This window comes from Podarcis liolepis, assembly GCF_965112155.1.
Source record: "Podarcis liolepis genome assembly, chromosome: 15".
Taxonomy (NCBI): domain Eukaryota; kingdom Metazoa; phylum Chordata; class Lepidosauria; order Squamata; family Lacertidae; genus Podarcis; species Podarcis liolepis.
The window spans coordinates 33053501-33081343 of record NC_139566.1 but is presented as its reverse complement, the minus strand read 5'-3'; the positions used below and the strand labels follow the sequence as shown (position 1 = coordinate 33081343).

The 27843-nt window shown below is 45.0% G+C and overlaps 1 protein-coding gene and 1 long non-coding RNA gene across 4 annotated transcripts in view; one reads left to right on the top strand and one right to left on the bottom strand.

Moving 5' to 3' along the window:
• COMT (catechol-O-methyltransferase) overlaps window positions 1-27843 on the bottom strand; it is a 37425-nt gene that overhangs the window by 4885 nt on the left and 4697 nt on the right. Inside the window, exons 1-3 of one of the 3 annotated variants that reach the window (XM_083479081.1) lie at window positions 26957-27151; window positions 3553-3841; window positions 223-416 (exon numbers count right to left, since the gene is read on the bottom strand). In XM_083479081.1, coding sequence (XP_083335207.1) covers window positions 223-416; window positions 3553-3841; window positions 26957-27136 — 663 coding nt within the window. In that variant the 5' untranslated portion in view covers window positions 27137-27151. Of the gene's footprint in view, window positions 1-222; window positions 417-3552; window positions 3842-22464; window positions 22708-26956; window positions 27152-27843 lie in introns of those variants that run through there. The other 2 variants (XM_083479082.1, XM_083479083.1) reach the window with 2 other exon arrangements.
• LOC310695115 lies at window positions 22673-24412 on the top strand. Its single transcript, XR_014519927.1, has 2 exons — window positions 22673-22801; window positions 23751-24412. It is a non-coding gene; the product is annotated as an uncharacterized lncRNA (long non-coding RNA).

The following is a 27843-nucleotide window of genomic DNA, read 5'->3' as shown; positions in this document are numbered from 1 at the left end:
GAGGTCTGCCATCTAAATTTCCCACAATGCCCCAGAGCGTTGCCACCTATCAGGGATGCTGTGGGAGCGTTGGGAGGGACTTGGACCAGATGATCTTTGATGGGCCCCCTCCCAACTCCACAATTCAACGGAATTAAAAACAACGACTCTCTCAGAGAGCCGCGACCACCATCCATTTGCTGCTGACAAACATTTCGGAGCTCTCTGTGTGCCGGATAGTACCTTCTCGCTGAGTCCAGCAATTTCGATGATCTCTCTGGCAATGGAGGCAAACTCGGGGTTGAATTCGATGGTAAGAAGACGGGCGTTTGGTTTCAAAAGGCGAGCGATCCTGATGGCCGAGTAGCCTACGTACGTTCCAAATTCCAAAGCGATAGTAGGATCCGCCTCTTCGACGACCTTATCTAGGATCACACCTGGAAAAGGAGGGTGTTGACTTTAGCAGGGCTTGATTAATAGGCCTGGATACCTGATTAGTTGACAGAAGAGCCCTAAAAACTGCCTTTTTTCTTTTTTCCAAATTACAGTAGAGGTGTCTGAGACAGGGTACCTGGGAGCAAGATCATATGTATAGATTTACCACTGAATAGCTATTGAGAATTTGGGACATGGTATACCCAGTGAAATTGACTAAGACAGTGAGAGACTGAGAGAGGGGGGAAACATACAGTGCTTCTGTTTGAAAATGGAGGCACTGGGATGAGAAACGGACAGGACAATGTACAACTTTATGCTTTATTAACAAGTGTTTAATATTGTTTAAGAACAGAATACATTGGAGTTTTTGTTGTCGGTTGTTATATCTGTTTCATTTGTCTGAATAAAAAAATTCCTTCCAGTAGCACCTTAAAGACCAACTAAGTTAGTTCTTGGTATGAGCTTTCGTGTGCATGCACACTTCTTCAGATACACTGAAACAGAAGTTGCCAGATCTTTCTATATAGTGAGAAGGTGGGGAGGGGTATTACTCAGAAGCGTGGTGGGAATGGGTGATGGCAGATAGCTGAGATGAGCCTGTTGACGAGTCTTAACGACTGCAATAGGTCTTACAGGAAAAGGCAAGGGGTGAGAAGGTGAGAAATGGACACAAAAAGCTCACGAAAGCTCATGCACACGAAAGCTCATACCAAGAACTAACTTAGTTGGTCTTTAAGGTGCTACTGGAAGGATTTTTTTTATTTTGACTATGGCAGACCAACACGGCTACCTATCTGTCATTTGTCTGAGTTTGACTTGTTGATGTTTAGAACAGAAATGCCATATCCTAAAATTTTTAGGTTACATTCTGATTGAAATTTTCAATCTGCGATGACCATAGCTCGGGACTGAATTGTGCACATCTTACCAGGAGGCAAGGCAGGTAATACAGAACTGTTCTGGGTACTGAGAGGGAGAATATTTTCCTTGCCATGAGCCAAATCCTGACATGTATCCTCACCTCTTGAAAGGGCTATTTAGGAATGCATGCAGTTGGTAGGTGGGGCCAAAGTCATTCCTCCCCCCTCTCTGTCTTTCCCATCACAACAACACCCTCCATTCATATCCCCTATCAGTCCCATTCATTAACAAAAACCCCATCCATTCACATAAATATACACTGCATTCCTTCATCCCCTGCATCAATGCATTCACCAGCTTCTTTTATTCATGCCCAGGGGCACTGCTATGTACTCAAAATGAACTGGGGCTCCCCTTCCCCTGTAAAGGGTAAAAGGACCCCTGACCATTAGGTCCAGTCGCGGATAACTCTGGGGTTGCGGCACTCATCTCGCTTTATTGGCCGAGCGAGCCGGCGTACAGCTTCCGGGTCATGTGGCCAGCATGACTAAGCCGCTTCTGGTGAACCAGAGCAGTGCACGGAAACACCGTTTACCTTCCCGCCGGAGCGGTACCTATTTATCTACTTGCACTTTGAGGTGCTTTCGAACTGCTAGGTTGGCAGGAGCAGGGACTGAGCAACGGGAGCTCACCCCGTTGCGGGGATTCGAACCGCCGACCTTCTGATCGGCAAGCCCTAGGCTCTGTGGTTTAGACCACAGCGCCACCTGCGTCCCACCAGTGCCAAAATGCAGCAGGCTGCCAATGGGAAAATGAAGAGATTGGTCTTTTCTCCACCAGGTGTCTCAATGGCCTACATGGAATTGTAAGGATGTGCCTGCATGGAATTCCTAGCCGGCTGTGGCTACCAGGCACGTTGTTAAATGCAAGGCTATCCGGAGGCAGTCTGCCTTCATTGGCTGAAGCAGAATGCCTCTGAAGGCCAGTTGCTGGGAATCACAAGGAAGGCTAGTGGTGTGCTCTCTCTATGGTACGCCTCTCCTGGTATGCCCCACAGAGGACCTTAAGGTCCATAAACAGCAACACTCTAGAGGTCCTGGGCCCTAAGGAAGTTAGATTAGCCTCAACCAGAGCCAGGGCCTTCTCAGCACTGGCTCCGGCCTTGTGGAACGCTCTGTCTCATGAGACCAGGGGCCTGCAGGATCTGATTTCTTTCCGCAGGGCCTGTAAGACAGAGTTGTTCCACCTGGCCTTTGGCTTAGAATCAGTTTGATTCCCTCCCCCTCTTTCTTTTTCCTTTCTCACCTCACTTTCTCACCTTTCCACTCACCTCACAGAGTGTTTGTTGTGGGGGAGGAAGGGAAAGGAGAATGTTAGCCGCTTTGAGACTCCTTAAAGGGAGTGAAAGGCGGGATATCAAATCCAAACTCTTCTTCTTCTTCTGTGAAGAGGCTGCATCCTAATGTTTTAATGTTGTGTTTTAATCTTGTTTTTTAAATTGTATTTTAATCAACTTGTTTTTATTATTGGTTGTTAGCTGCTCTGAGCCTGGCCTTGGCTGGGGAGGGTGGGGTATAAATAAAATTTATTATTATTATTAGTGTTGTTCTGCTGGCTCCTTCCCATGAGACTCTGGGTGGGTATTGGCGGGCCCTTGGCCTGATCCAGCAAGGCTTTCTTTATATTCTAAAGAGAAGCCATCTCCACATCTCTTGGTGGCGACCAAAGACCAACTTTAAAGGAGCTCCAGCCCATTGTCAAAGAGCGAACCGACAGCAGATCACACCACTCAAAGTTGGAGTTGACTCTTTTGAAGCAAAAGCACAATCATCACTTGGCTGAGTGTCAGGACTAAGGAGCACAGCAGCTCATCTCTGGGAGGTCTTACGCATCAGTTGCCAAGACTGAAAGTCTCCATCTCCCCACAGCCCTCCTCTCCAGGGCTTCTCCCAAGCAATCAGAGACTGTGTCTGCATGAAGCCAACCCCTCCTCCCCTCTTTTCACACCGCTGGGAGACCAGGGAAAAGGGAGCTTGCACCGCAGCAGGAGGGAGAGACACTTGTGACTCTGCACCCCAGACTCTGCATCCCAGCTCACTAAGCCCTGTTACCTCTTCATCCTTCGAGACCTCCTCTTCCCAGTCTTCTCCCTTTGACCACTCATTGTCATCCCACCACCACTCCCCGGATTTCGGGCCTTCTTCCTTTGAGGGTTCCCCAGCTGGTTCCTCCCACCCTTCCTCTGCGTCCAACTCGTCCACGACACCCGTTTACCTTTCTCATCGCCCACGTTCATGGCCCACTCTTTCTGGGAGCAGTAGTTGTCGATGCAGTCCAAGACGCTCTCGGGATCCCCTTTGACGGCATTGTAGGACACAGAGTTCAAGATTCGCTGCTCTTTGCTCTGATCCATGACGAAGTTGGTGATTTTCTCTAGCACGATTTCATTCCAGAACATAGTAGCATGGATGTTGTTTCTGACGAGGATCACCAGCGCCACCATAAACAGGAGGGAGCCGACACCGACAGATACCAGGATGGTCAATATCCAACCTTCCAGCATCTGAAAGACATAGGTAGGCAACCAGTTAGGGAAGGGGAAGAAATCCATTTCAGAACACATTGAAAGCTGGATTCATCACCAGAGGCCTTTCTTCTTGGAATAATAGGTTTGGAACTGCCCAAGAACGATGTTAAATTATTTTTGTATGCCACAACGGCTGCTCGAATATTACTTGCTAAAAATTGGAAAACACAAGAACTACCAACAGTGGAAGATTGGCAGACAAAGATGATGGACTTTTTGGAGCTAGCTGACCTGACTGGAAGAATCCGTGACCAGAAAGAAGAGGAGTTTCAGGAAGATTGGAGGAAATTTAAGGACTATTTGAATAAATATTGTAATATAAAAAATTAAAAACTACTTGAAAGTACCAAATAGCCCTAGGATTAGAATAGGATATAAATAAATAAATGGGATTTAGACTATTCAGAAAAGTGAATAAAATGGATTTAATTGGAGTGATTTTTAGTTTAATAATGATATTGGAAAGCTGTTACATTCAATTATAAGGAAACTCAGAAGGGAGGGACTAGAAGTCAATTAAGAGGTGTAAAAAGGTGGGATTTTCAAAGAATTAAGTTTGTTGTTATTATTTGTTTATTTTTGTCTTTGTGTGCTATTTTGCTTTGTGGTTTTTGTTACAATTGTGGAAAATCTAATAATTATTTTTTTAAAAAACGAAAGCTGGATTTATCACATGCACGCTCTCCAAAACAACATGTGAACCAAAACATTGCATCCTTCAAAATTTGCACTCATCTGAATTTTGCAGTGCTGACTAAACAATGATTGCAAAAGATACATATATTAAGGTATGCATAAAAATGAGGAAATTAGTGAAAACGACATACAAAAAATGCATACGAGGGAAACTGCATATAAAAAGGTGTCTACTGGGAGAAAGTGCTGATGAATTTTCACGACAACGTTTGTTTTTTAAAAAACGACAATTGCTGCAAAATGTAGATAACTGAATTTAAGACTGGAGTGAGAAACTGAGCTAATCGGGGCCGACAGTTCCTGCAAACACTTATGATCACCATGTGACTTGCACTGGAAAGATAATCACCCACAATCTACAACCAGGCAATGGTCCGGGGACCTTACTACCCTTGCATTATAAATGTCTATTTCATGTGGAAATGTCTCAAGGTGGCTGGCATATTTCGGCTTGTATGTTTAAGCTGAGACGGGTGTATTGACGGCCCCTGACCTCGTTAATGTGAGCTGGTGCACTAAACTTGGTATAATTTTTTTTTAAAAGATGGAACATTTATTTTATTGAAAGATTAATACATCAGTCAATGAGCTCTCCAGGCAGAGCACATCATAAAACTGAGGATAAAACCACAGCTAAAATCCATAAGACGCATTAAAACCAACTATACAATCATGAAAACACAGATTAAAAAACACTAAACATTTTTAAAAGGTCTCAGCAAAGCTGCTAAGGCAAAGGAGCGCAAAGAAAGCCACCACTTTTGTCACCACCTAAGTTTGTTGTTGTTGTTGTTGAATTCAAATTCAAATCTTTATTACAAGCGTAGACCAGGATAAGTAGGATGGGGTACAATCATTTAAAAACTGTAAAACATTTTGGAAAGCTAAAAAGTATTGAAACAGAAGGTATATATAAAAGTCTATAAGAATCTAATTAAAATGTGCGTGGAAGAGCATAAAGGGTTAGTATATTAAAAACTATGGCTATCAATTTGCAGAGCACTCCGATAGGAGTTTTCATCCAATCTGGTTTGTGACACAGGTGATTGCTGTTGTTATTCTGCAAGCCCTCCAAAAAAGGATGATTCCCAAACTGCTAGCATTCAATTACCTTTTCTTATTGAAATAAAATTCAGGAGAAGGAGAGCCTCTGGTACAGTCCAGCTATCGAAGACAAAGAGAAGGGAATGAAAGGTCCACTGTATCATAGGCAAGGTTTTGTAACTAGCTAGTCATCTAAGGAGACTGAGCCTACTGCTTCTATGACAGGCATAGGCAAACTTGGCCCTCCAGCTGTTTTGGGACTACAACTCCCATCATCCCTAGCTAACAGGACCAGTGGTCAAGGATGATGGAAATTGTAGTCCCAAAACAGCTGGAAGGCCCAGTTTGCCTTTGCCTGTTCTATGAAACCTAAGCCAAGATTCTATACGTGCCTATTTTAGCTATTTTACAGAGCAATCCTACCAGGTATGGTCGAATCTACCACTTTCGGTTTCCCATTCCCATACTCAGAAAAGGGCTTTATTAGGATGATAATCATCATCATCATCTATTCAATTTATATACCACCCTTTATCAAAAGATTCCAGGGTGGAAAAATTTTAAATCTATTTAAGAGACCATTGCAAGCAGATGAAAACATTAGCAGGATTTTAATCTCACTTGTAATGTAACAAATACTGTGAACAATATGGATTGATATAAAATATAGAATAGAATAATATGCAATTGTGAATGCTGACAATAGGACCCATGAAGGGGGTGGGGTGGGGAGTCTTGAGATTCAGAGTATTTGGATTGTTATAATTCTATAATTGTAAAATCCAATAAAAATGATTTCATAAAAACAAAAGATCCCAGGGTGGTATGCAACGTTAGGAGGACATTACAAAACATCAATGATAAAAATGTAATAAAGACATGGTAAAAAGCATACTGACTGACAGCCTAATAGTAAAATAATCATAATAATATCAGTCCTCCTCCCACACTTTCACAGGCCATAGATTATTTAACATCCATAAGCCTGGGTTAAGAGGAATGTTTTTTGCATGATGTCTAAAGACATGTAAGGATAGCACCAAGCAAGTCTCTCTAGGGAAAGCATTCCACACTCGGAATGTACAATTTTACATCTGCTTAGATGCGACATAATTCGTGGTGCAGCAGCGAGGAAGGACCACAATTTCATTACCTAAGCTAACAGGTGAGTCATGATCTCAGGTGAATGATCGGACACAGGCCACAAACACGGCGAAAAGGTGTCACCAAATGATGCCACTGTAACGGCAGTAGAAGTGATGGACATGGTCTCTGCACAAATTGCTGAGTTGCATGCCGACGTGGCAGCAAAGCTTTGGAGGACGAAAACTGCACCTTTGCTACCTGAGTGTCAGGCTTCAGTGAATCCTATCCCTCCTACAGTGACAGCCAAGGAGCAGATAAAATAAGAACAGCTCTTACAGATTATTTATTCAGTATTCACAGAGAGAGACGGAAGAATGCAATCTCCGCTAAATAATGGTGTTGTTCTGAATAAGTCACATCTCTCCTAATTCTACGTCATCCCTGCGATGGCTAAACTGAGCTTTCTGCATCTGAGCTTTCTGTTCTACTACTCTCAATGCTCACCTGGTCCTGGGAGAGGGGGGAGGTCAGGAATGCTTTCTAAAGACACTGTCAGCTGTCTCTCCCTTGGTTCTTCTTCCTGCTGCTCTTCTCCCAATATTTCTCAGCTTCTCCCCTCTGCAGCCTCTGAACTGTGCCCTTTGGCAAACCACTGTTCTAAATCTATGCTGCCTGTTTCTTCTCTGGGAAGTGTAGGAGAAGGGGGGGTCTCCACCATTCCTCCTCAGTCCTCTGACACTGAGTGGTTGATGGCTGAAGACCTAGAGGTAAGTGCCTGACATTCGGACAGGATTCAATGCTCAGTGATGAATCCAAGAGACATACAGTCGTACCTCTACGTACGTATCCCTCTGGATATGGAATCTTCGGGTTACGGCCACGGCAAACCCAGAAGTGTATACTTCTGGGTTTCGCCGTGCACGCATGTGCAGAACTGCTCAATCGCGCTGCGTGCGTATGCAGAAGCATGCCTCTATTTACGTAATTTTCGGGGTGCGAATGGACGGACCCCCAGAACGAATTAAGTTTGTATCCAGAGGGTCCACTGTACAGGTAAAACCAGAGGACCAGAGAAATTGGGGACACCACCACCACGTTCAATTTTAAGGCCTGAAGGTGGCCAATGGAGACCTTGTCGGTTTTTTTTACTTAACTAGCAGAGTGAGATTATCCCGGAGGTAGAGATTGCTCGTATAGACCCTGAAACAGTTTCTACCCAAATGCGATTTTGGTTTTAAACGCAGTGTAAGGAGTCTCTATGGAAGTATATTGTATTTAAAATGGGGTATCAGAGTTTTTAGGGGGGCAACCTGGTTGGGATAGCTGGGATAGCAGGCTTGTTGTTTTGAATGTTTTAGATTTTTCAATTTTGTCGTTCTGTATGGGACAATGACAATAAAGATTATCGTATCGTAAAAGAGCTCACAGAAGCCTGGGGACCTGTTCGTAAGAAAAACTCCCTGCCGCAGGATATTATCATTGGCTTTGCTAGTTTGGAACCAGGGACCGTCTTCCCCCAAATGCTGGCACCGCACAGGGCTGGCATCTTGCTTAAACAGGGATGGCAGCAGCTACACATGCCCTGATAGCTTACTCTCTCCAGTCGGTTTTGCTGGGGAAGCAAGTGGGAGAGATGTCCCTCCTCCTCCCTTTAAACTTCTTATCATTATGCAGGACGCAGATTGAAGTCAGAAAAATAATTACGTTGCCATGGAGACCCCCTCCGCTCACAGTGCAGTTGGTCTTTGTTCACCCATCTACTTATCTCGGCTGCGCGAGGAGCGTTATCCCTTTCAAAGTCTTGCAAACGGCCTCTTTTCCTCCTCAGCAAAACTTTGTGATGCATTTTCTCTGCCTTGCAAAGGCTGAAACTTCAAACTGCCCTTTTATATTGCTTTGTTTTGTTTTTGTGCACAGGAGCAGTTTGTAGAAAACCGGAACCGTAGCAGAGTGGTAAGCGAAAGCAGGCCAGGCTCAGGTTCAAATTCTGATCGGGGGAAATATAAGAAATATGAACCTCTAAGTCTAATGCTTTTGCAACAGAGTTCTTCCCCAAGGCACAATGTGTATCTGGATCTCTTCACACGGTTACAAGGTAATTCAGAATTATCTTGAGACAAGGTGAGGAGGCCACAGGTACAGAGGAAGCTGCCTACACTAAATCAGATCCTCGCGGCCATCTAACTCAGTGTTGCCAACACAGACTGGCAACAGCTCACTCAAGGTTTCAGGCAGAAGCAATTCCAAACCCTACCTGCAGATGCTGTGGACCAGACCTGGGACCTTATTCATTTAAGACGGATGCTCTACCTGAGCACCTGCCCTTCCAAGAGGAAAAGGTCAGGACTGAAAAGTGGAAGAACTCCATTTCCACATAGGAAGCTATGGAGTCAGACCATCGATGCATCTAGCTCACAGCGTTAGAAACTGAGATATGAAAGCCAGGAGCTAAATGGCGCCCTAAACTTCGATTATGGGAGCAACAGGGTGCCTAGGTGCACTTTTTTATAAGAATACAAAGTTGAAAATGAATGAACTGCAGCTAAAGTACTCTGTTCATTTTTCGCATGGTCTAGTCCTCCCCTGCCCACCCCCTAATATTCTTAAGAGGGTCTCTTCTCCAGTCTTCAGAGACTACAGTGGTGCCTCGCAAGACGAAAAGAATCCGTTCTGTGATTCTCTTCGTCTAGCGGTTTCTTCGTCTTGCGAAGCAAGCCCATTGACGGATTAGCGGATTAGCGCTATTAGCGGCTTATCTGCTGATCGGATCAGCTGATAAGCGGCTTAGAAAAAGGGGGGGAAGGGAAAAAACCAGCAGGAACTCGCAAGACATTGTCGTCTTGCGAAGCAAGCCCATAGGAAATTCGTTTTGCGAAGCACCTCCAAAACGGAAAACCCTTTCGTCTAGCGAGTTTTCCGTCTTGCGAGGCATTCGTCTTGCGGGGCACCACTGTAGTTGGAAGCGGGGAGCCAGAAAAAGGTCCTCCTTTCCTTCCACTTTGCAGTTTTAAGCTGAAATCTTAAGCACAGTACTGCACCCAGAGCTCAGAAGCTGCTCACACTAATGAAATTCCTTGTTGCAAAATGAGCCATAACAATGGGAGTTTCAAACACTGCTAGCTCAGTATAGTCCACTGGCAGCCGTTCTCTAGGGTTTCAGGCCCTACCTGGAGATGATGGGGATTGAACCTGGGACCTTCTGCATGCTAAGCAGGCGCCCTACCAATGAGCTATGGCCTTTCCCCTTCCTACGCTTTCACCCTGTGATGCGTATTTGTTCTTTTTTTCTCCTTGCTTCCTTCCTTGCTTCTTTTCAGAGAAGATGCCACACTTCCTTCTATTTCCAGCGTTCGAATTGAGAGTGCTTGTGTAGTCCAAGCATTGGCACCCACATATAAGAGGGAAACTCGGTGGTAGTGAGAGGAAGATACTTAGCTATCCCAGAATCAGAGTTTCTCTGCAAATGCAGAAAACAGGAACCCGATACTCTAGAGCATATATTCTTTTCCTGTGATTTTGGCAGTTATGCCAGGAAACAATTATTTGAGGCTCTAAAATTTAATAGACAGATTTTTAAACAACCAACTGTTCAGGACCTGCTGGCGGACAGCGATGACCAAATTACTTTAATAGTGGCCGAATTTTTATATTATATTATCTATGTACATCGGTTTATTTCTTGGAGTTAAGAATAGGACTGGGATAAATTGTGTTCGCTTAGCCCGTATTTTATACAGTCTGTATATGATGTTTGTTTGTTAATGTGTGGTGTGCTATGCCTAATAAAGGATTTTGAATATAAGAGGGAAACAGTAGTAGGTTTGCAGGAACCCCAAGGTATGAAGAAGGATGTGTGTGTGTGTGTGTGTGTGTGTGTGTGTGTGTGTGTGTGTAAGAAGCCCCCAGAATGTTCAATGAGGACTGGATTTGTTTTATAGCCACTGTGCACCTTAAGTTCTACTGTGAATGACTACCAACCATATGCCCTCCTTGTGCTCCAGACAGCTGGCTGCATCCCACATGCACAAATGTGACAATGTCCTGTAGCACCCAGCCTGATGTTTCATATGTACACAGGGGTGTGCCTTACACGAAACCAGACCTTCTCCTCCAACGTGGTCTACAGGGATTGCTTCTGATCCCAGTGGGGTTTGCCAGCAATACAGTGCGGCCATCATGAGTTAGCAAGATGGGGTTGTAGCAAACAAAGTTTCACTCTGGTCAGACCCAACTGAATTCAATGCGCCTACATTAATCATGCCCATTAATTTCAGTGGATCTGCGCTGAGTACGAGTAGCACTGGATACAGCTCCTGTTCAGTCCGCTTTCCTTCCCCTGTGTACCGTTCTTGCTGTTTTGTGCTGCCAGATTAATCTGTTTGTTGTTGTTTTGGTTGAAGCACTGGCAGCTGGTGCCACGAAAGACAACTAGAAGAAGCCAGCACCTTCCTTCCTTATCCCCAGGGTGCACACAGCAGGGGCAGAGGAAGGACCTTGCTGTTGCAACTGTTGCTCCACAACGTGCGGGAAAAGAGGGATCATTTTGCTGCCAGAGGGTTTATGCAGGTGGTGGTGGTGGTGGTTGTTGTTGCTGCTGCTGATTAATTAATTAATTAATTTATACCCTGCCCATCTGGCTGGGTCTCCCCAGCCACTCTGGGCGGCTTCCACCAGAATATTAAAATACAATGATTCATCAAATATTAAAAGCTTCCCTGATTCATTGCCATTTCCACCACAGACGAGAGGCGATGGCCAAAGCAAGATGGAGACCAGCAGGCCAAGGGATCTGGAGTTGGTTGTGAACTAAGGCCGCGGAGGTGTTGATGCAAAGTTCATGACATTCAGCACCACGGTTAGCAACCCTGCAGCTGAGCCAAAGATGCAAGTTGTTTCAGCCCCGGCTTGGAACAACTGCCAGAACTTTTATCTTCTGGACCATACAATGGCTATGCTCTGCCTCTGCAGTCGAAGGTAGCAGTACAGATGGGGAGAGCGCTCTTGTGCGCAGGCATTTGGGCAGCCACTGTGAGAACAGGATGAAGGTCTAGATGGGCCATTGGCTTGATCCAGCAGGCTCTTCTTACATTCAAGGTCAAGATTAAAAATTCATCCCCCAAGTGCTATATCTGGCCATGCAAAGGATGAGCATCTTTTAATGCAGTCATTAGCTTCTTCTGGACAGTGGGTCTTCAAGCTGTGGGGGAAGCTGCTCATATCTTTCTTGATCTTCCAAGGTACAGTGGTGCCTCGCAAGACGAAAATAATCCGTTCTGTGATTCTCTTCGTCTAGCGGTTTTTTCGTCTTGCGAAGCAAGCCCATTGACGGATTAGCGCTTATCTGCTGATCAGATCAGGTGATAAGTGGCTTAGCGGCTTAGAAAAAGGGGGGGGTGGAAAAAACCAGCAGGAACTCGCAAGACATTGTCGTCTTGTGAAGCAAGCCCATAGGAAATTCGTTTTGCAAAGCACCTCCAAAACGGAAAACTCTTTCGTCTAGCGAGTTTTCCGTCTTGCGAGGCATTCGTCTTGCGCGGCACCACTGTATCTGGTTTATTCACAGGCGTCTTGTGGCAGAGCTAACTCCATGGGGTACGGGGGGACAAGGTGACCGTGGCTCCACAGTGGCTCCTAAGGTGTGGAGCCATCTCCTTCCCAGAGTGGAGGTTGTAAGAGGATACTGGAATTGGGTATTCCTAGTCTAGAGCCTAGACAATTCGTGCATCTTGCTGATTAATCATTCAGCAAGTTTCACAGCAATTGTAGTTAATTGCAGGAGGGTTAATCATGTGGCTGACACAGCTCCTCACACCAGCAGAGGACAATAAGATCTGGGTTGAAGATTAAGCCCAAGTGGATTTGACCCACCAACAATTGGTGATGAATTGAGAAAAGATAATTACTTTCCACTCGCCTGAACTCAAGTCTGAAAATCAAACTTGGCAGCTTCACACTGGAGTTTTCTTTTGAAAAGTTATTGTTGTTGAGAAGTGGCAACTTTCAAGTCAGTTAAAAGAGTGTTCAGGGAGACTGAAATATTCCCCGCTGGTTTCTGTGCGTGACAATTTTTTAAATAAAAAATGTCTCTTTTATTCTCTTGCATAGAAACAGTCTCCGTTTAGCCTCTGGGAATGGCAGGGAGCCAACATGGTGTGCAGAGGCTGACAATCTTTTTGCTCCTTGTCCCCCAGACAGAAGGGGTATGTGTGTGTGCGCATGGACACATGTGCAATATGTGCACCTCAAAACTCCTGAAGGCGCAGTAAAACTGTTCTACTTTGCCAAAGACTATATTCACAATGCACAGATAATTTCAGGAGCTCGCAGAAAACCTGGCATAATCATGCCATTTCTGGTAACATGTCTCACAACAACTCAGTGGGGAATTTAAAATTATGTCCTGAATAATGGAATTATGCCCGTGAAGCAGTTGGCTTGGACGAAGAGAGTGTGTTTTGCTCCTTCTTTCTACTTTACTGCTGCCAGTCAGTACAGCAATAGTGAGCTGGATGCCCCAATGGTCTGACTTGGGGAAGAGGCACCTCCTTATGTTCCCAATATTGTCTCAGCCATGTACTGAGGCCATCCGGGGTCTTATACAGGCTGGCCCAGCCTCTTTGAGCAGTTGGCTTGTGTGATAGGAATTTTGAGGTCTTGATATATGGTAATGTTCATAAGTGTACCAACCAAGCACGTGCGTAGATCAGCACAGGAAGACCGACCCGGGACCATTTTGATGACCAAACTGACCAAATGTTTTCCCTGCAAGGAGGGAGTGGGGGTCAGGGAGCCTTCCCCTTGTCTCAGGAATTGAGTAATCAGCATTTTAATGGGTGACAGACTATCAGGAAAGGCAGTCAGAAAAGGCAATCAGATAACTTGGCAAACAGGAAAAACAACATTCAAATTTCTGTTTTAGACCGCCTTTTCTGTGATGTAGGTGTGATGTATCTGGGGGGTGGTCTTAGGTTACACCCCTTCTGTGATGTATGTATGATGTTTCTGGGGGTGGTCTTGATCTACAGGGTGGCAATTTCAAAAGTCTTTATAAGGCCTTGCGTACCATTGTTCTGGGTCCCTCCTCTCTCCTGCGGGTGAGGGGAGCACCCTGTTGCAACAGATCAATCAAGATTACTAGCTGCTTTGCTTCTCAATATTCTCTGGTTGGCCTCTGTTATTTTCTCCTACCAATATGGAACCTACATAAGGACTCTATATGGGCTCTTGGATACCCCATAAGGGAAAAGGGCAGATTTTGTTTGCAACACTTGCTGGCCTAAAGGGTCCTCAACCAATTCTGTTGGCACCGACATCCACACTATGGAGTGGATGAGGATCCCACTAGGGGTCTATCTTCAGAGACTGAAGAAGGCAGGAAAACTACATCTTTAGGTCAGGACGGCCCGGTTACTAAGGGGCAAACAGCAAGAGCACTATTGCCAACCAAGTTCTGCTCACGACATCCTGGAGCCATCTGATCTGCCGGTGGTCAAACAGGATGCTGGACTCAATGGGTCCCCCAATACAGGGCATTTCTCTATTGCACCCACCCCCATTAAAATGGGGCGTTTCCCGACGGGTCTATGGCGTGTGGAAGAGTTGTAGCTTGGTGCACAGACTTTCACATACAGGTTCGGTCCATGAACCTTCAGCTTGGGCTGGGAAAGGCTTCCGTTTGAAACCTCAAAGAGCCGGTATTATAGGCCAAGACATTACAGTGGTGCCCCGCAAGATGAATGCCTCACAAGACGGAAAACTCGCTAGACGAAAGAGTTTTCCGTTTCGGAGGTGCTTCGCAAAACGAATCTCCTATGGGCTTGCTTCGCAAGACAACAATGTCTTGCGAGTTCCTGCTGGTTTTTCCCCTCCCCCCCTTTTTCTAAGCCGCTTATCAGCTGATCCGATCAGCAGATAAGCCGCTAAAAGCCGCTAAAAGCCGCTAATAGCGCTAATAGCGCTAATCCGCTAATCCTTCAATGGGCTTGCTTCGCAAGACGAAAAAACCGCTAGACGAAGAGAATCACAGAACGGATTCTTTTCGTCTTGCGAGGCACCACTGTAATAGACAAGATGTCAAACTGTTCTTACATGCAACAACAGCGGCAAGAGTATTGTTAGCCCAGAAATGGAAGCAAGAAGGAATTCCGACGAAAGAAGAATGGCAGACGAAATTTATGGACTATGCAGAACTGGACAAAATGACAGGAAGGATTCGAAACCTGCGGGACCAGAGATTTACAGAAGACTGGGAGAAGTATATGAATTATTTGAAGAGCAACTGTAATCAACAAATTACACTAGTAGGACTACAAGAAGTTTTGTAAGGAGAAATATATGAAGTGTTACAAAGTAGAAAAAGATATTGGTTATGAGTTTGAAATGTAATAGGGAAAATAAGAAATGCATGCTGAGAGATTAGATTGGAAAATTTTCAGACAGGTCTGATGGAAGTCAAAAAAATTGAATAAGATGTAAAAGTATGTTTAATTACTGTTGAAAATGACATGTTAAAAAACTATTAAAAAGTGTGTGTGTACATATATGTGTGTGTGTGTATATACACCTCAAAGCCGCTGCAAGTTGGCATAGACAAGGGATAGAGAACAAAATGCCCTCCATGTTCCCACCATGTTCCCTTCATGTTGGCTGGAGCTGAGTTCAACAATATCTGCCTTTCTATACTGTGTTGGGGAATGGGGTTATTGGCTTGTTCTTGTTTTATTCTGATTATGTATTTTATGTTTTCATAATGTGATTTTATCTTGTGAACAACCCTGAGACCTGTGGGTATAGGTAAAGGTAAAGGTAAAGGTAAAGGTACCCCTGCCCGTACGGGCCAGTCTTGCCAGACTCTAGGGTTGTGCGCTCATCTCACTCTAGAGGCCGGGAGCCAGCGCTGTCCACAGACACTTCCGGGTCACGTGGCCAGCGTGACAAGCTGCATCTGGAGAGCCAGCGCAGCACACGGAATGCCGTTTACCTTCCCGCTAGTAAGCGTTCCCTATTTATCTACTTGCACCCAGGGGTGCTTTCGAACTGCTAGGTTGGCAGGCACTGGGACCGAGCAACGGGAGCGCACGGGGGGGGGGGGAATAGGGCAATATACAAATTTTAATCATCACCATAGATTCATAGAATTGCAAAGTTGGAAGGGACCCTGAGAATCATCTAGTCCAAGCCCCCAGAATTCAGGAATATGCAGCTGTCCCATAAGGGCATCAAACCTGCAACCTTGGTGTTATCAGCACCATGCTTTAAACAACTGAGCTCTCTAGGGATAATCTGGAAGGCAACATGTCAGCTATCCCCGACTGTATGTAGTGGGGATGCTCTTGAGATTTTCTGCCTCAGGTGTCAATATAGCTTTGCCCATCCCTGTGGAGCAGGTGGCGCTGTGGTCTAAACCACTTGGGCTTGCCGATCGGAAGCTTGGCAGTTCGAATCCGTGTGACGGTGGTGAGTTCTGTGTCCCAGCTTCTGCCAACCTAGCAGTTTGAAAGCACGCCAGTGCAAGTAGATAAATAGGTACCGCTCCGGCGGGAAGGTAAACGGTGTTTCCGTGTGCTCTGGTTTCCGTCACAGTGTCCCGTTGTGCCAGAAGCGGTTTAGTCCTGCTGGCCAAGTGGCCCAGAAAGCTGCCTGTGAACAAACGCCGGCTCCCTCAGCCTGAAAGCGAGATGAGAGCCACACTCCACTGTTGCCTTTGACTGGATTTAACTGTCCAGGGGTCTTTTACCTTGTTGCCTGTCCCTGTATTTTTCAAGCCACTGATCATTTATCTCTAGGACCGGAAGGTAACAATACTACATCCAATTGCAGCATTAGTTTTCAAATTCCTTCCAGGAGCATGATTAGCTTCTCAATGTTTATTACAGGGTTTTGAGGTTTGTGCGGCGGAATTCAGGCACACAAGAGTTTTCAATCTAATCTAGATGTTATTAGCTCACTCTGGCCGAAGGAGTGCTTAGGAAATCCAGTCCACTTTTCCACAAAAACGAGCTCTCCATCAGCCTGGTGGCGCTGATGGTAGCCGACGCAAACTTTAATGGCACAGTGCCTGGGGGAGAGCAGTCCTGATCTCATTGCAGAGGTGTTACTACTAATAACCGGAGTCCTCCCCAGCAAGAGTGTAATGATGCTTTGCAATTACACAGTGGGTTTATTTTCCAAAATGGCAAAGCAAAATTAATTAGCTCTTTCAGCGAGTTGCTATAGCCAAAGGCCATTGTAAAACCGACATGTACAAATTAAAACTCACTCTCTCTCTTTCTCCAGAAATGATACGACGAAAATACAGCAGTCTAGAAACTGTAGTCAAAAGAACCGGCCCAGTTCTTCGTCCTAGAAATTCATTTATCTGTGGTGGTTGTTTTTGTGATCAATGCAGGATTAATCACGATGGGTTTCAAAAGATGTTGAGAACCAAAGTGTTCATGCATTTTTTGTTTGTTGGTTTCTTTGGTGGCCAGCAAATGTTATGACACAAAAATAAGGAATGAAATAGATTTGATGTGGGAGATAAAGGACCAGGGTGAAGGGATGGGGAGAGGATGAAACAGAGGGAAAGGTTGTTGATGGAAAGGCCATAAAAAGGGGCCAGGATGGTCCTATTACAGCTCTAACTATATCACATCTAACTTCTCTCTCCATTAGTCACAAGAAGCTGCCTTAGTCAGATCTTTGTGTCACCTAGCACAGTATTGTCCAAACCGACAAGCAGATTGAAGTTTCTCCCAGACCTTCCTGTGAGCCTGAACTATGTGGCTGTTCCCTGAATAAAGCTATAGATACCCCTTGCCTGAGAATCTGCACAAGCCACTTGTCACAGATTAACTCATAGCATTTATTGTTATTTATTTACACCCTATCTGACTGGGTTCTCCAGCCACTCTGTGTGGCTTCCAAAAAACTATAAAACATCAAACAATAAAAAAATTCCCTATACAGGACTGCCTTCCGATGTCTTCTAAAACTCAGATATTTATTGTTTATTCCTTGACATCTGATGGGAGGGCGTTCCACAGGGCGGGCGCCACTGCTGAGAAAGCCCTCTGCCTGGTTCCCTGTAACCTCACTTCTCGCAGTGAGGGAACCACCAGAAGGCCCTCAGAGCTGGACCTCAGCGTCTGGACAGAATGATGGGGACAGAGATGCTCCTTCAGGTATACAGAGCCAAAGCCGCTTAGAGCTTTGAAGGTCAGCACCAATAATGTGAAGTGCGCTCTACAATGTATAATGCTGTGTATTTCCATTTTAGAACTGGATCAAGGCCGAGTGATACTGATTAGCCCAAATTTAACCAAAGGCTTCACGGGCTGGTTCAGACTAGTTCTCCCAAGTCCGACACTCTTAACAACAACAGCCCTCATGCTTTTGTGGATGGTGAAACTGATTTTTCGGAAGATATGGTGACCAGACATATATTCACAGAAAAGCTGTGGGTGAGAGGGTGGTGCTCAGGTATGCGTAAAATCCCTTACACTTGGTAAGCTCTCATTTTTCCTGGCTAAAGAATCTGAAGCAGCTGGAGTTCTGCTTGTTTCCTTTTCCTTTTTAAAAAAGATATCCCTAGCAATGTGCCCCGGTGGATATTTTAATTCTACCTACCACACGTGCCCAGCATGTGTCACACGAGCAATTCCACTGTTAATATTATGTTGCTGTGGCAATTCCCATTAAAACAGGAGACGGGTTGTTAGGGAATTTTAAGGAATATTCTTACCTTCAAAAACGGTTTATTTGTTCATGAAACAAAATTACCGGTAATATTTTTATTATTACCGGACTAAGAAGACCGACTTTGCTCCAAATTTCAGCGACTATGAGGAATAAGTTTTCTCTTCGATATCCTGGATTTTAAATACCAATTCCACCCCCCGCCAGTATGGAGAACTTCATCATAGTCAATGTGAAACCAGTAGTGCAACCTATTTATGTCAACTCAGAAGTTCATTAGACCGGTTCCCAGGTACACGTGGGAATAGGATTGCGGCATAAATTGTTTTCTTTGCCCATTTACCAAATTTTATAATTTAAAACTTCATTACAATGAAAACAGAAATGAGTACATTAAAAAAGCAAAAACATAGTGTTCCGATTTCATTTTTGGCTTTTAAAAATCCCACTTATTTAGAAGCTGCAGGAACTGTTTTTTGTTTTTTTAAGGAAGTTAATATTCCCTTCTCTGAAGATGTCTAAAACTGGCCACACAGCGTGTTTCAGAAAGTGAAGACCACATCTCACAAAGGAAGATTGAATGTGTTGAGATTGTTTTGTTGGGAGGCGATGTGACAGCTATCTTCAAAAACCTAAAAAGCTGTGAGTCACATAGATGATGGAGCAAATGTGTTTTTTCGTTCCAGAACATAAGCCCTGAATAAATGGGCTCAAATGACAAAATTTTGAATAAATATTAGAAATACTTCCTGGTGATGTAACAGCAGAACAAGACTGCTTTGGAAGGTGGCAAGCTCTTCCTCATGAGAGGTTTCTACGGATTTGTTTATTTAACAAAGTTTATATACCGCTTGGTTGTAATAAAACCTCTGTGGTACGCAAGAAATATTAAAATCATAAATAAAAACATTTAAAGATAATTAAAATTAACAATAAAAAACAGCATATGTAAACACGGATAGGCTTGCCCAAACCAAAATGTTTTCAGCAGGTGCTGAAAACAGTATAACAAAATGTCACCAGGCGGGGAGTTCCAAAGCATACTAAAAGATTGATTTCTTGCAAGTGTGGCATGAGAAGGTAACAGAGCTCAGATTGAAGTGGCTGAGTGAGAACATATGGGGCGAGGTGTGATCCTGCAGGCAAACCGGTCTCAGGCTGTTGAGGGACTTTATGCACCAATAGTAGCACCTTGAACTTTGGGCTGGCAACAAGGCTGTTTACAAGGCTGACAACTGCCCTGTGGTCCTTGGTTGAAGGGCGGTATATAAATTTAATAAGTAAGTAAGTAAGTCAGCAATCTCTGAGCTGAGCTGTTGAATGATGACAGGGTCTCACTCCAGCCAGTAATTGTGCTACATGGGTAGATAGCTGCCACCGACCAGGAGGTGCAGGCCAGAGGGCCACCCTACGTACCAGGGTTGCCGTAGAGTAGGTCTCCTGCATTAGGGTTTATAGGAATATCCTAGATCTGGGGTAGGCAAACTAAGGCCCTGGGGCCGGATGCGGCCCAATCGCCTTCTCAATCTGGCCAGCGGACGGTCTGGGAATCAGCGTGTTTTAACATGAGTAGAATGTGTCCTTTTATTTAAAATGCATCTCTGGGTTATTTGTGGGGCATAGGAATTCGTTCATATTTTTTTTCAAAATATAGTCTGGCCCCCCACATGGTCTGAGGGATGGTAGACCGGCCCACGGCTGAAAAAGGTTGCTGACCCCTGTGCTAGATGTATTCACAGGGCCTTGCTAACACAAGAACGGACCTTCTCGGTGGTGGCTCCCCATTTGCAGAATGCTCTCCCCTATGAAGCATGCCTAGTCCCATCACTATCTGTTTTCAGACACCAGGCAAAGATATCTATATCCACCTGGGCTTCTGGACCATAATTTTCTGTCTTTTTTAAATAGTGGGTCGGCTTTTTGGTACATATTAGCATGTTAGGCTTTTAAAAACTCTCTTGCTTTTACTCACTTTTAATGCTGCTTTGAGTTCATCTTGCAAAAAAAAAAAGGGAACTACCGAATATTAATAATAATTATGAATATTATATTTAAGCTAAAGCAAATGACCCTAAACATCACAAATGCATTTCAAGGGGCTGAGAACAAATGCAATGTTGGGGGCTGAGTATGGGGATTCAATTAACCTGAGTGCTCAAAGCACCGTCTCTTCATAATCACATCCCTTCCGCTAGGCACCGACGTACCAAAGAAGTTCAAAATGAAACAGTCGTGAAAGAGACAGCCAGAGGGTTGGATCCAGACCATCAGCACAATCTTAGGTGCGCTGACTTAAAAATTAAATTCCACTAAGGGGTGTCTGCCAAGGGAACCAGGGAGATTATCATATCCTGAGCTGGTTGCACTTAACTCCCATTGAAATCAAGGCCCACCCGACTTATCCCCTAGTTTTCAATGAGATTCAACTGCCGCTCAGCCTGGATCTCAGAACCAGATACGCAAATTACCGTACTGTATAAACACCACTTCATTTGCAAACTCCCTTTCGATTTTTTAGCTTCTTCAGAATCTGAGGGTGGGAGTGGAGATTTGCTTAGGAATTCTAGGCAAATTGGCGTTATCTCTAGCTAAGTGCCACTCAAGAGTAGATCCGCTGAAATTAGTGGACCTAAGTTAGTCATGTCCATTGATTTCAATGGGTTTGTGCCAAGTATAGTTTAGTTGGCTACAGCGCCCCCATTTCTGAACTTATTGATAAATTAAATGGCTCGAAAAGGAATGTCTTTAGAAATGGTTTCTGAAACAGCAGAACCCAGCAATCTTACAATTCCACGTATGGACAGGAGTCAGCAAGGTGCTGCTAAGCAACCACTCAAAATCTGTCGCTGCATAAGAAATGCGGCTTTCTCCCCTGAATAGCTATTTTACAGACATTTCATAGAATCATAGAATCATAGAGTTGGAAGAGACCACAAGGGCCATCGAGTCCAACCCCCTGCCAAGCAGGAAAATTTGCTGTGTTGCTTTTTTGCAGGGGGTGAGGGAGGTCTAAAGGTAAATATTTTCTTGCTGCTCTTGTTTAACAGCTCGGCTCTCAACAGAAGGTTGTCTGAGGCCGGACGGCAGCTGGACCGACAAAAATCTTACAGGCCCCAGAGACGCCAGCGGTGTTCTGGCATTCAGGCAACGGAGTGGTATAACGGACAGCATCAACTGCTCGTGTCGGACTGGCATTTAGAAACTTGCAAAAGGAACACCTGATAAGACGGCAATAAAATAAAACGCACTGAACAAAAGCAGCCTTGCTGCACCTCAACGATTCAACACCAACGCTAAGCAGGATCTGGAAGGTTTACAGCGCAAATCAAGCTATCTGTTTTCCAAAAACAAACCCATAAGCATTTGGGCAGGGAAATAAATTTTGATAGTGTAGTCATTGCTACTTCCCAGAAAGCAAGCACAGAGACAGAATGGAAATGAAGAAATCAGCTTTTAAAAATGATTTCAGGGGTTGGGGTGGGGGACAGATAAGTTGTTCTCACAAGCAAGGAAACAAACAAACAACCACTTCCTTCAAAATCAGGTTCCCCTGTTGGGCATACAAGTGGCAACCCGAATCGATTGCCTGCTTTTCCATTTCAGAAAAAAGGGAGAGGGAGAAAGATTATAACAGAAGCTCTTTAAGGTGAAACACAATCCAGGAGTTAACATAACTTGGCAGCCGACTCTATTTAAAGTATCAGCCAACCCCCCACTTCTGCTGTTCTGTCCTTTCTTGAACAAAATCCTTTCTGTAAACATACTATAGGTTCCACTATATGTTCATACTATATGTTCCACCCAGCCGTTATGCTTTCAGTTTAAACAACAACATCAACAACACAAAGCTATCTTGTTTCACCCTTTTGAAGTGCCATTGTTCCACACTGCATGCATAAAAAATAAAACGTTCTTTTCCCCGCACAGATTAGCTTCACGAAAGCTTGTGCAAGCGAGAAGCAAAGTGGAATTAAGAGAGACAAGGAAAGCTCCCCCTCAAATTTCTCCTCCTGACCTGGCTCCTTAAATCATGGCATTAAAACGCAACAAAGATAGACAGACGTCTGCAGAAAAACAGGAAAAATATAAACGGGTACCTTTCCGAGAAGGATGGGAGCAGTTTGCAGTGATCTTTCTCTGTGTTGGAGGGATGTGGATCTTACAGATATCTTGCGAGGCTGCAGTATTCTCTTTGGTCACAATTGATCACATTACGACAAGGGCTTAGGGATTCCGAGAGGAAGAGCTTCTTCTAAAAGGGGCAGCGTCCTCCCTTCTCGTCCTCCTTCCCTGCTGCTCCCAAACCTCACTCAGCTTGCAGGAGCTGTTTCTTAAAGCTGACCTCAGAACGCACCTCGGGATGCGCGCATTTTCTTGTGACACGCCCCCTGTTACTTGGTTACTGACACATAGCTGGCATGGCCAAGAGCCCAGGTAAGGAGCCAATTCACCCCTGAGCTGAACTCCTCTGAAAGAAAGTGCTCTTGCCCAGGGAATGCCATCTGGCTTGCCAGCTGGAGAGATTTTCAGGCAAGTGCTTTGCAGGCAAAAGGTCCCACTAAAGGGGCTGGGAGCTGGAGAAAGCCTCTGCCTGAAACCTTGGCAACTTGGCACCCATTCACACTTTGGGGGCATGTGCTTCGTTTTCTCAGCATTGCTGTGTTTTTATTTTCCACCTATGTGTTCCGTTCTGCCAGCAACAGGAAAAGATGCTTGGAAAGGGGGAAGAGGGACTGCTGTGTGACTGAGGTCACAAAAGAATTAGGTGCAAGGAGGACATAAAGGCACACACTTGATCCTTTGCTACATTAAGCCTGTAGATTTCACCCGTTTACTGTCACATCTTTTGCTTCCCTGTACTTTGGCTAAAACCATCCCCATTCTGCATCGATTCTTAAAGTCAAATTCTGCACTAAGAGCAGCTTGGTTTTGCAACTTGAATAAATTATGCAAGCAAAACTCATTTATACAATTTCTTCTGCATGGCATGGGGCCGTGCTGTTTTTACTGAAATTATTGGTATGGTTTTAATAGATTTTATAGAAGTATATAGTTTTAATCTTATCCATGCTTGACTGTTTTTAGTGACTGTTTTTAGGGGTTCTTATTTTTGTCTGTAAGCCGCCTAGACTCCCAAGAGGGGGGGAAACGGGGTATAAATAAATATATTATAATAATAATTAATGCAGACCGGCCTTTCCCAACCTGGTGCCCTCCTGATCTTTTGGACTACAACTCCCATCAGCTCCTCAGAGGCTTAACAAACTGAAGGACATCGTCCTCTTTCTGCGCTCCTCCCGATGGAAACATGCAGATGGGGACAGATAGGCCCCTGCTATCAGTCATTTACATACTGTCTTCTCTTGTGTATTATTTACTACAGAGTTTGATAACTAAGCTCTTTAGTAACAAAACGCCAACGTCCAAGAACTGAACCACTGGTATATCACAAGAGGACTCTTTATTACTGCGTTTCCAATTGTTCAAGATAAAATCTATTTTGGAAAGAGAAGAAATGAACACTGAACCACTGATAAATTACAAGTGAACTATTTATTTACTGTGTTTGCAATTGTTTAAGATAAAAAGAACTACAGTGGTACCTTGGGTTAAGAACTTAATTCGTTCTGGATGTCCGTTCTTAACCTGAAACTGTTCTTAACCTGAGGTACCACTTTAGCTAATGGGGCCTCCCGCTGCTGCCATGCCGCCAGAGCACAATTTCTGTTCTCATCCTGAAGCAAAGTTCTTAACCCAAGGTAATATTTCTGGGTTAGCAGAGTCTGTAACCTGAAGCGTCTGTAACCTGAAGCGTCTGTAACCCGAGGTACCACTGTATTTGGGAAAGAAACTACTTTTGCCATACTTATGGACATTTATTTTTTGTTTACAGATAGTTGTCTTGGTGATATTATCTTGCGTCAATTGCAGTAGTCATTGTACAGTGGAACCTCGGTTTTCAAACGTAATCCGTCCTGGAAGACCGTTTGACTTCCAAAACATTCAAAAACCGAGAAGCAATGGGCAGTTGGCAAAAAAGAAAAACACGCAGCGGAGGCTGTTCGGCTTCCGAGATGCTCGAAAACCGAGCTTCCGCTGTACCACCACCCTGTTCATTGTTTTATTGTCAGAGCAACACATACCAGGACAGGGTTTCAAAGAATGATGTGCTCTTCCAAGTCCACATTCCCAGCATGTTTGCACTCCTGTCCCAGCAACGACTACCCTGGCTTTGTCACAGATGCAAAATGGCAGGATCCCCAAGAACAGGGAACTGGCAGACCAACTCTGTGTTACAAAGATGTGCCGTATTTTTCGCACCGTCCCATAGGATGCACTTATTTTTTTGGGGGGGGGGGAGAAATAAAGGGGGGGGGAATTATTCCCCCCCCCCCAGCTCCAAAGAGCAAAGAAGCCATGACAGTGAGCGGGATGGATCCCGCTCGCTGTCCTGGCTTCGTTTTTAGCCTCAGGGCTGGGGATCCGGGAGCGAAGGCGAGGTTGCGCACCCTCGCCATCGCTCTCGGAGCTTGCGGGGCTGGGGGTGGGGGAAGCCGGAGCTTCCCCAGCCCCCAGAACGGGGAAGCTCCAGGAGATTGCCGGGTTGGGGGGATAGCTTCCTGAAGCCTGGAGAGCGAGAGGGATCGGTGCACACCGACCCCTCTTGCTCTCCAGGCTTCAGCGAAAGCCTGCATTCGCCCCATAGGACGCACACACATTTCCCCTTCATTTTTGGAGGGGGGAAAGTGCATCCTATAGGGCGAAAAATACGGTATATGACACAAAGGCTGGCAATGTCAACTGTTATGTACTGAAGTTCTCACCCTGGGCCGGAAGGGGGATACTGTAGATAGTTTTCACTCAGGTCCACATATGCAAATAAGGGATTGAAAGTGACGTTCAGTGATTGGATAGTTACAGAAAATGGTTACTGTTGCGTTCTAGTGGAGCTCTATATAAGCAGGCTGGCTGAACCCTTCAGCTCAGTTCTGTTCTGGCCTGTGAATAAACAAGAGCTGTTTGAAGAATCGCTGTGTCGTCTGATATGTTCACCCACAACTAAACATTAACCCCGCTGTAAGGGAATCCCTTGCAGACGACCACAGTGGCTGGAGACAGAAAGTCAAGTCATGTATCCACAGCAGTGACCAGAGGAGGAATGACTGCTCGGAGGAGCGCAGAGAGGAGAAATGCCATGGTGCATCTGCCACAGCACAACCGGATGCTTTCATCTGCCCCAGCTGCAACAAAACATGTCTCACCTGCATTTTTTCTCTACAGCCACAGCAGGCGCTGCGACCGTCCGACAGTTTGACTTCACCCCCAAAGCTGCACTCCTCCATTGTCCCGGAGACAGACGGATGCCAAACGACAACAATAAGAAGCTCAAGGCAGCACGCTTGGTTCCTGAGCATTTTTATCTATACAAGAACCCTGTGAGGTAGGCGGGGTTAACAGGTACTGAAAAAGCATCCACGGAGCTTCATGGCTAAATACTGGGCTAAAAGGACCAATATTTTGACTTATCTATAAGGCAGCTTAATATGTTTATATGGTACAGTGGGGTGGCCTAGGGTAGGACAACTGAGATAGCAAGACCCTGGCAACCGGCGTCATTTCATGATGATGATGATGATGATGATGATGATGATAATAATAATAATAATAATAATAATAATAATTTATTATTTGTACCCCGCAAATCTGCCTGGGTTTCCCCAGCCACTCTGGGCAGCTTCCACAGAGACCAAAAATACACTAAAATGTCACATTAAAAACTTCCCTGAACAGGGCTGCCTTAAGATGTCTTCTGAATGTCAGGTAGTTGTTTATCGCTTTGACATTTGATGGGAGGGCGTTCCACAGGGCGGGCGCCACTACCGAGAAGGCCCTCTGCCTGGTTCCCTGTAGCTATGCTTCTCACAGTGAGGAAACCGCCAGAAGGCCCTCGGCGCTGGACCTCAGCGTCCGGGCATAACGATGGGGGTGGAGACGCTCCTTCAGATATACTGGGCCGAGGCCTGATTCTGCTCAGGATCTCCCATAGCTGCACACATTAATTGCTTCCACATGTTAATGTCACATCTAATTTTTCCACCCCAACTTCCTGAAGTGGAAATAACAGCTATGATCATGCATGATCAAGCTTAGCATTTTAACCTGAGAGGTTTAACGTGTATTATTTAACATGATTTGTTGAGGCTTCTGCTAAACAAGAGCTAGGGCAATAGACTTTTTCTGCAGGGTAGCAAAAGTATCCATACTCAGCCAAGCACAGCCCGTACTTTCCAAGCATAATCGTAAGGGCTAGCAGCTTGCCTTGTTGTCGTCGTTTTTTAAAAAATAAAAACTGAGGAGCTCAAGAAGCCAGGCAAACGCTGCCCTCACAATTTCCCAAGCATCTTAAACGGGCTGGAAACTTGCCTAATTTTTGTTCTTTGAAGGAGAGGTTTCCCAAAAGCTGGATCCCATGCTCAGGATCACATTATGCGCTTGCAGCACATGTGCAAGGACCTCCACACTCCCACCTCCTGGTATTTCCACACGCAGCTGTCCAGCTTCTCGTTCTCAGACCGCAACCTGACTTACCAGGTAGCAAACTCCACTGAGTTCAAGACAACTCACGTCTGTGTAAACATGGCGCAGACGGTGCTGCGAGTCTGTTGAGACCAACTCCAGAAATTCCTGTGGCGCAATTAATGCTGCCTGGAATGCTATTGCTTTCCCATTGTGTGCTGTTCCAAAGGTCAGGGCTGATGTGGCAAGCATAGATGCAGCTGGAGCGCAGCACAGAGCCTGCAAAAATGCAAGCCGCCGTCAAAAAACTTTGGTAGGGCTAGCTGTGAGAGGGCATTGTTGAAATTATTGTTATTATTTATTATCACGGCAACTTTTAATCAATTAACCTATCGCATTTGAAACAACAACAAGAATGCACATTTGTGTTGACTAAACCAGGGGTCAGCAACCTTTTTCAGCCTGGGCCCATCACTGCCCCTCCTGGGGATCATTGGTGCAGGTTCACATCTGCTCAGCATGTAATTATTGCGCCACCTCTAGGGAAGCCAAAATGCTGATGTGCTAAATCTGCCAACAGCAAACATGTCTTAGTAAACAGGAGCCATCCCCATCAGCACCAGATCTGTAGGATCAAGGGCTTAGGACAAGTTCCCGGATTACCGTATTTTTCGCTCCATAAGACACACCTGACCATAAGGCGCACCTAGTTTTTAGAGGAGGAAAACAAGAAAAAAAATATTCTGAACGAAACAGTGGATGTAAGATTTTTGTGGTTCATGATATGTGATTTGACGGTGAGTTTGGATAGCCCAATGCAAAAATCCTGAGAATCCATGTGGATCCGTGCTTTGTAACCATGTTTTTGCGCCATTGTTGGAGCAGTTTTTTGCGCCTCCTTTTCTTCTAATTTCTCTCCTCATTGCTTGTTTTAGTGTTCCTGTCTCCTCTCCTTGCAA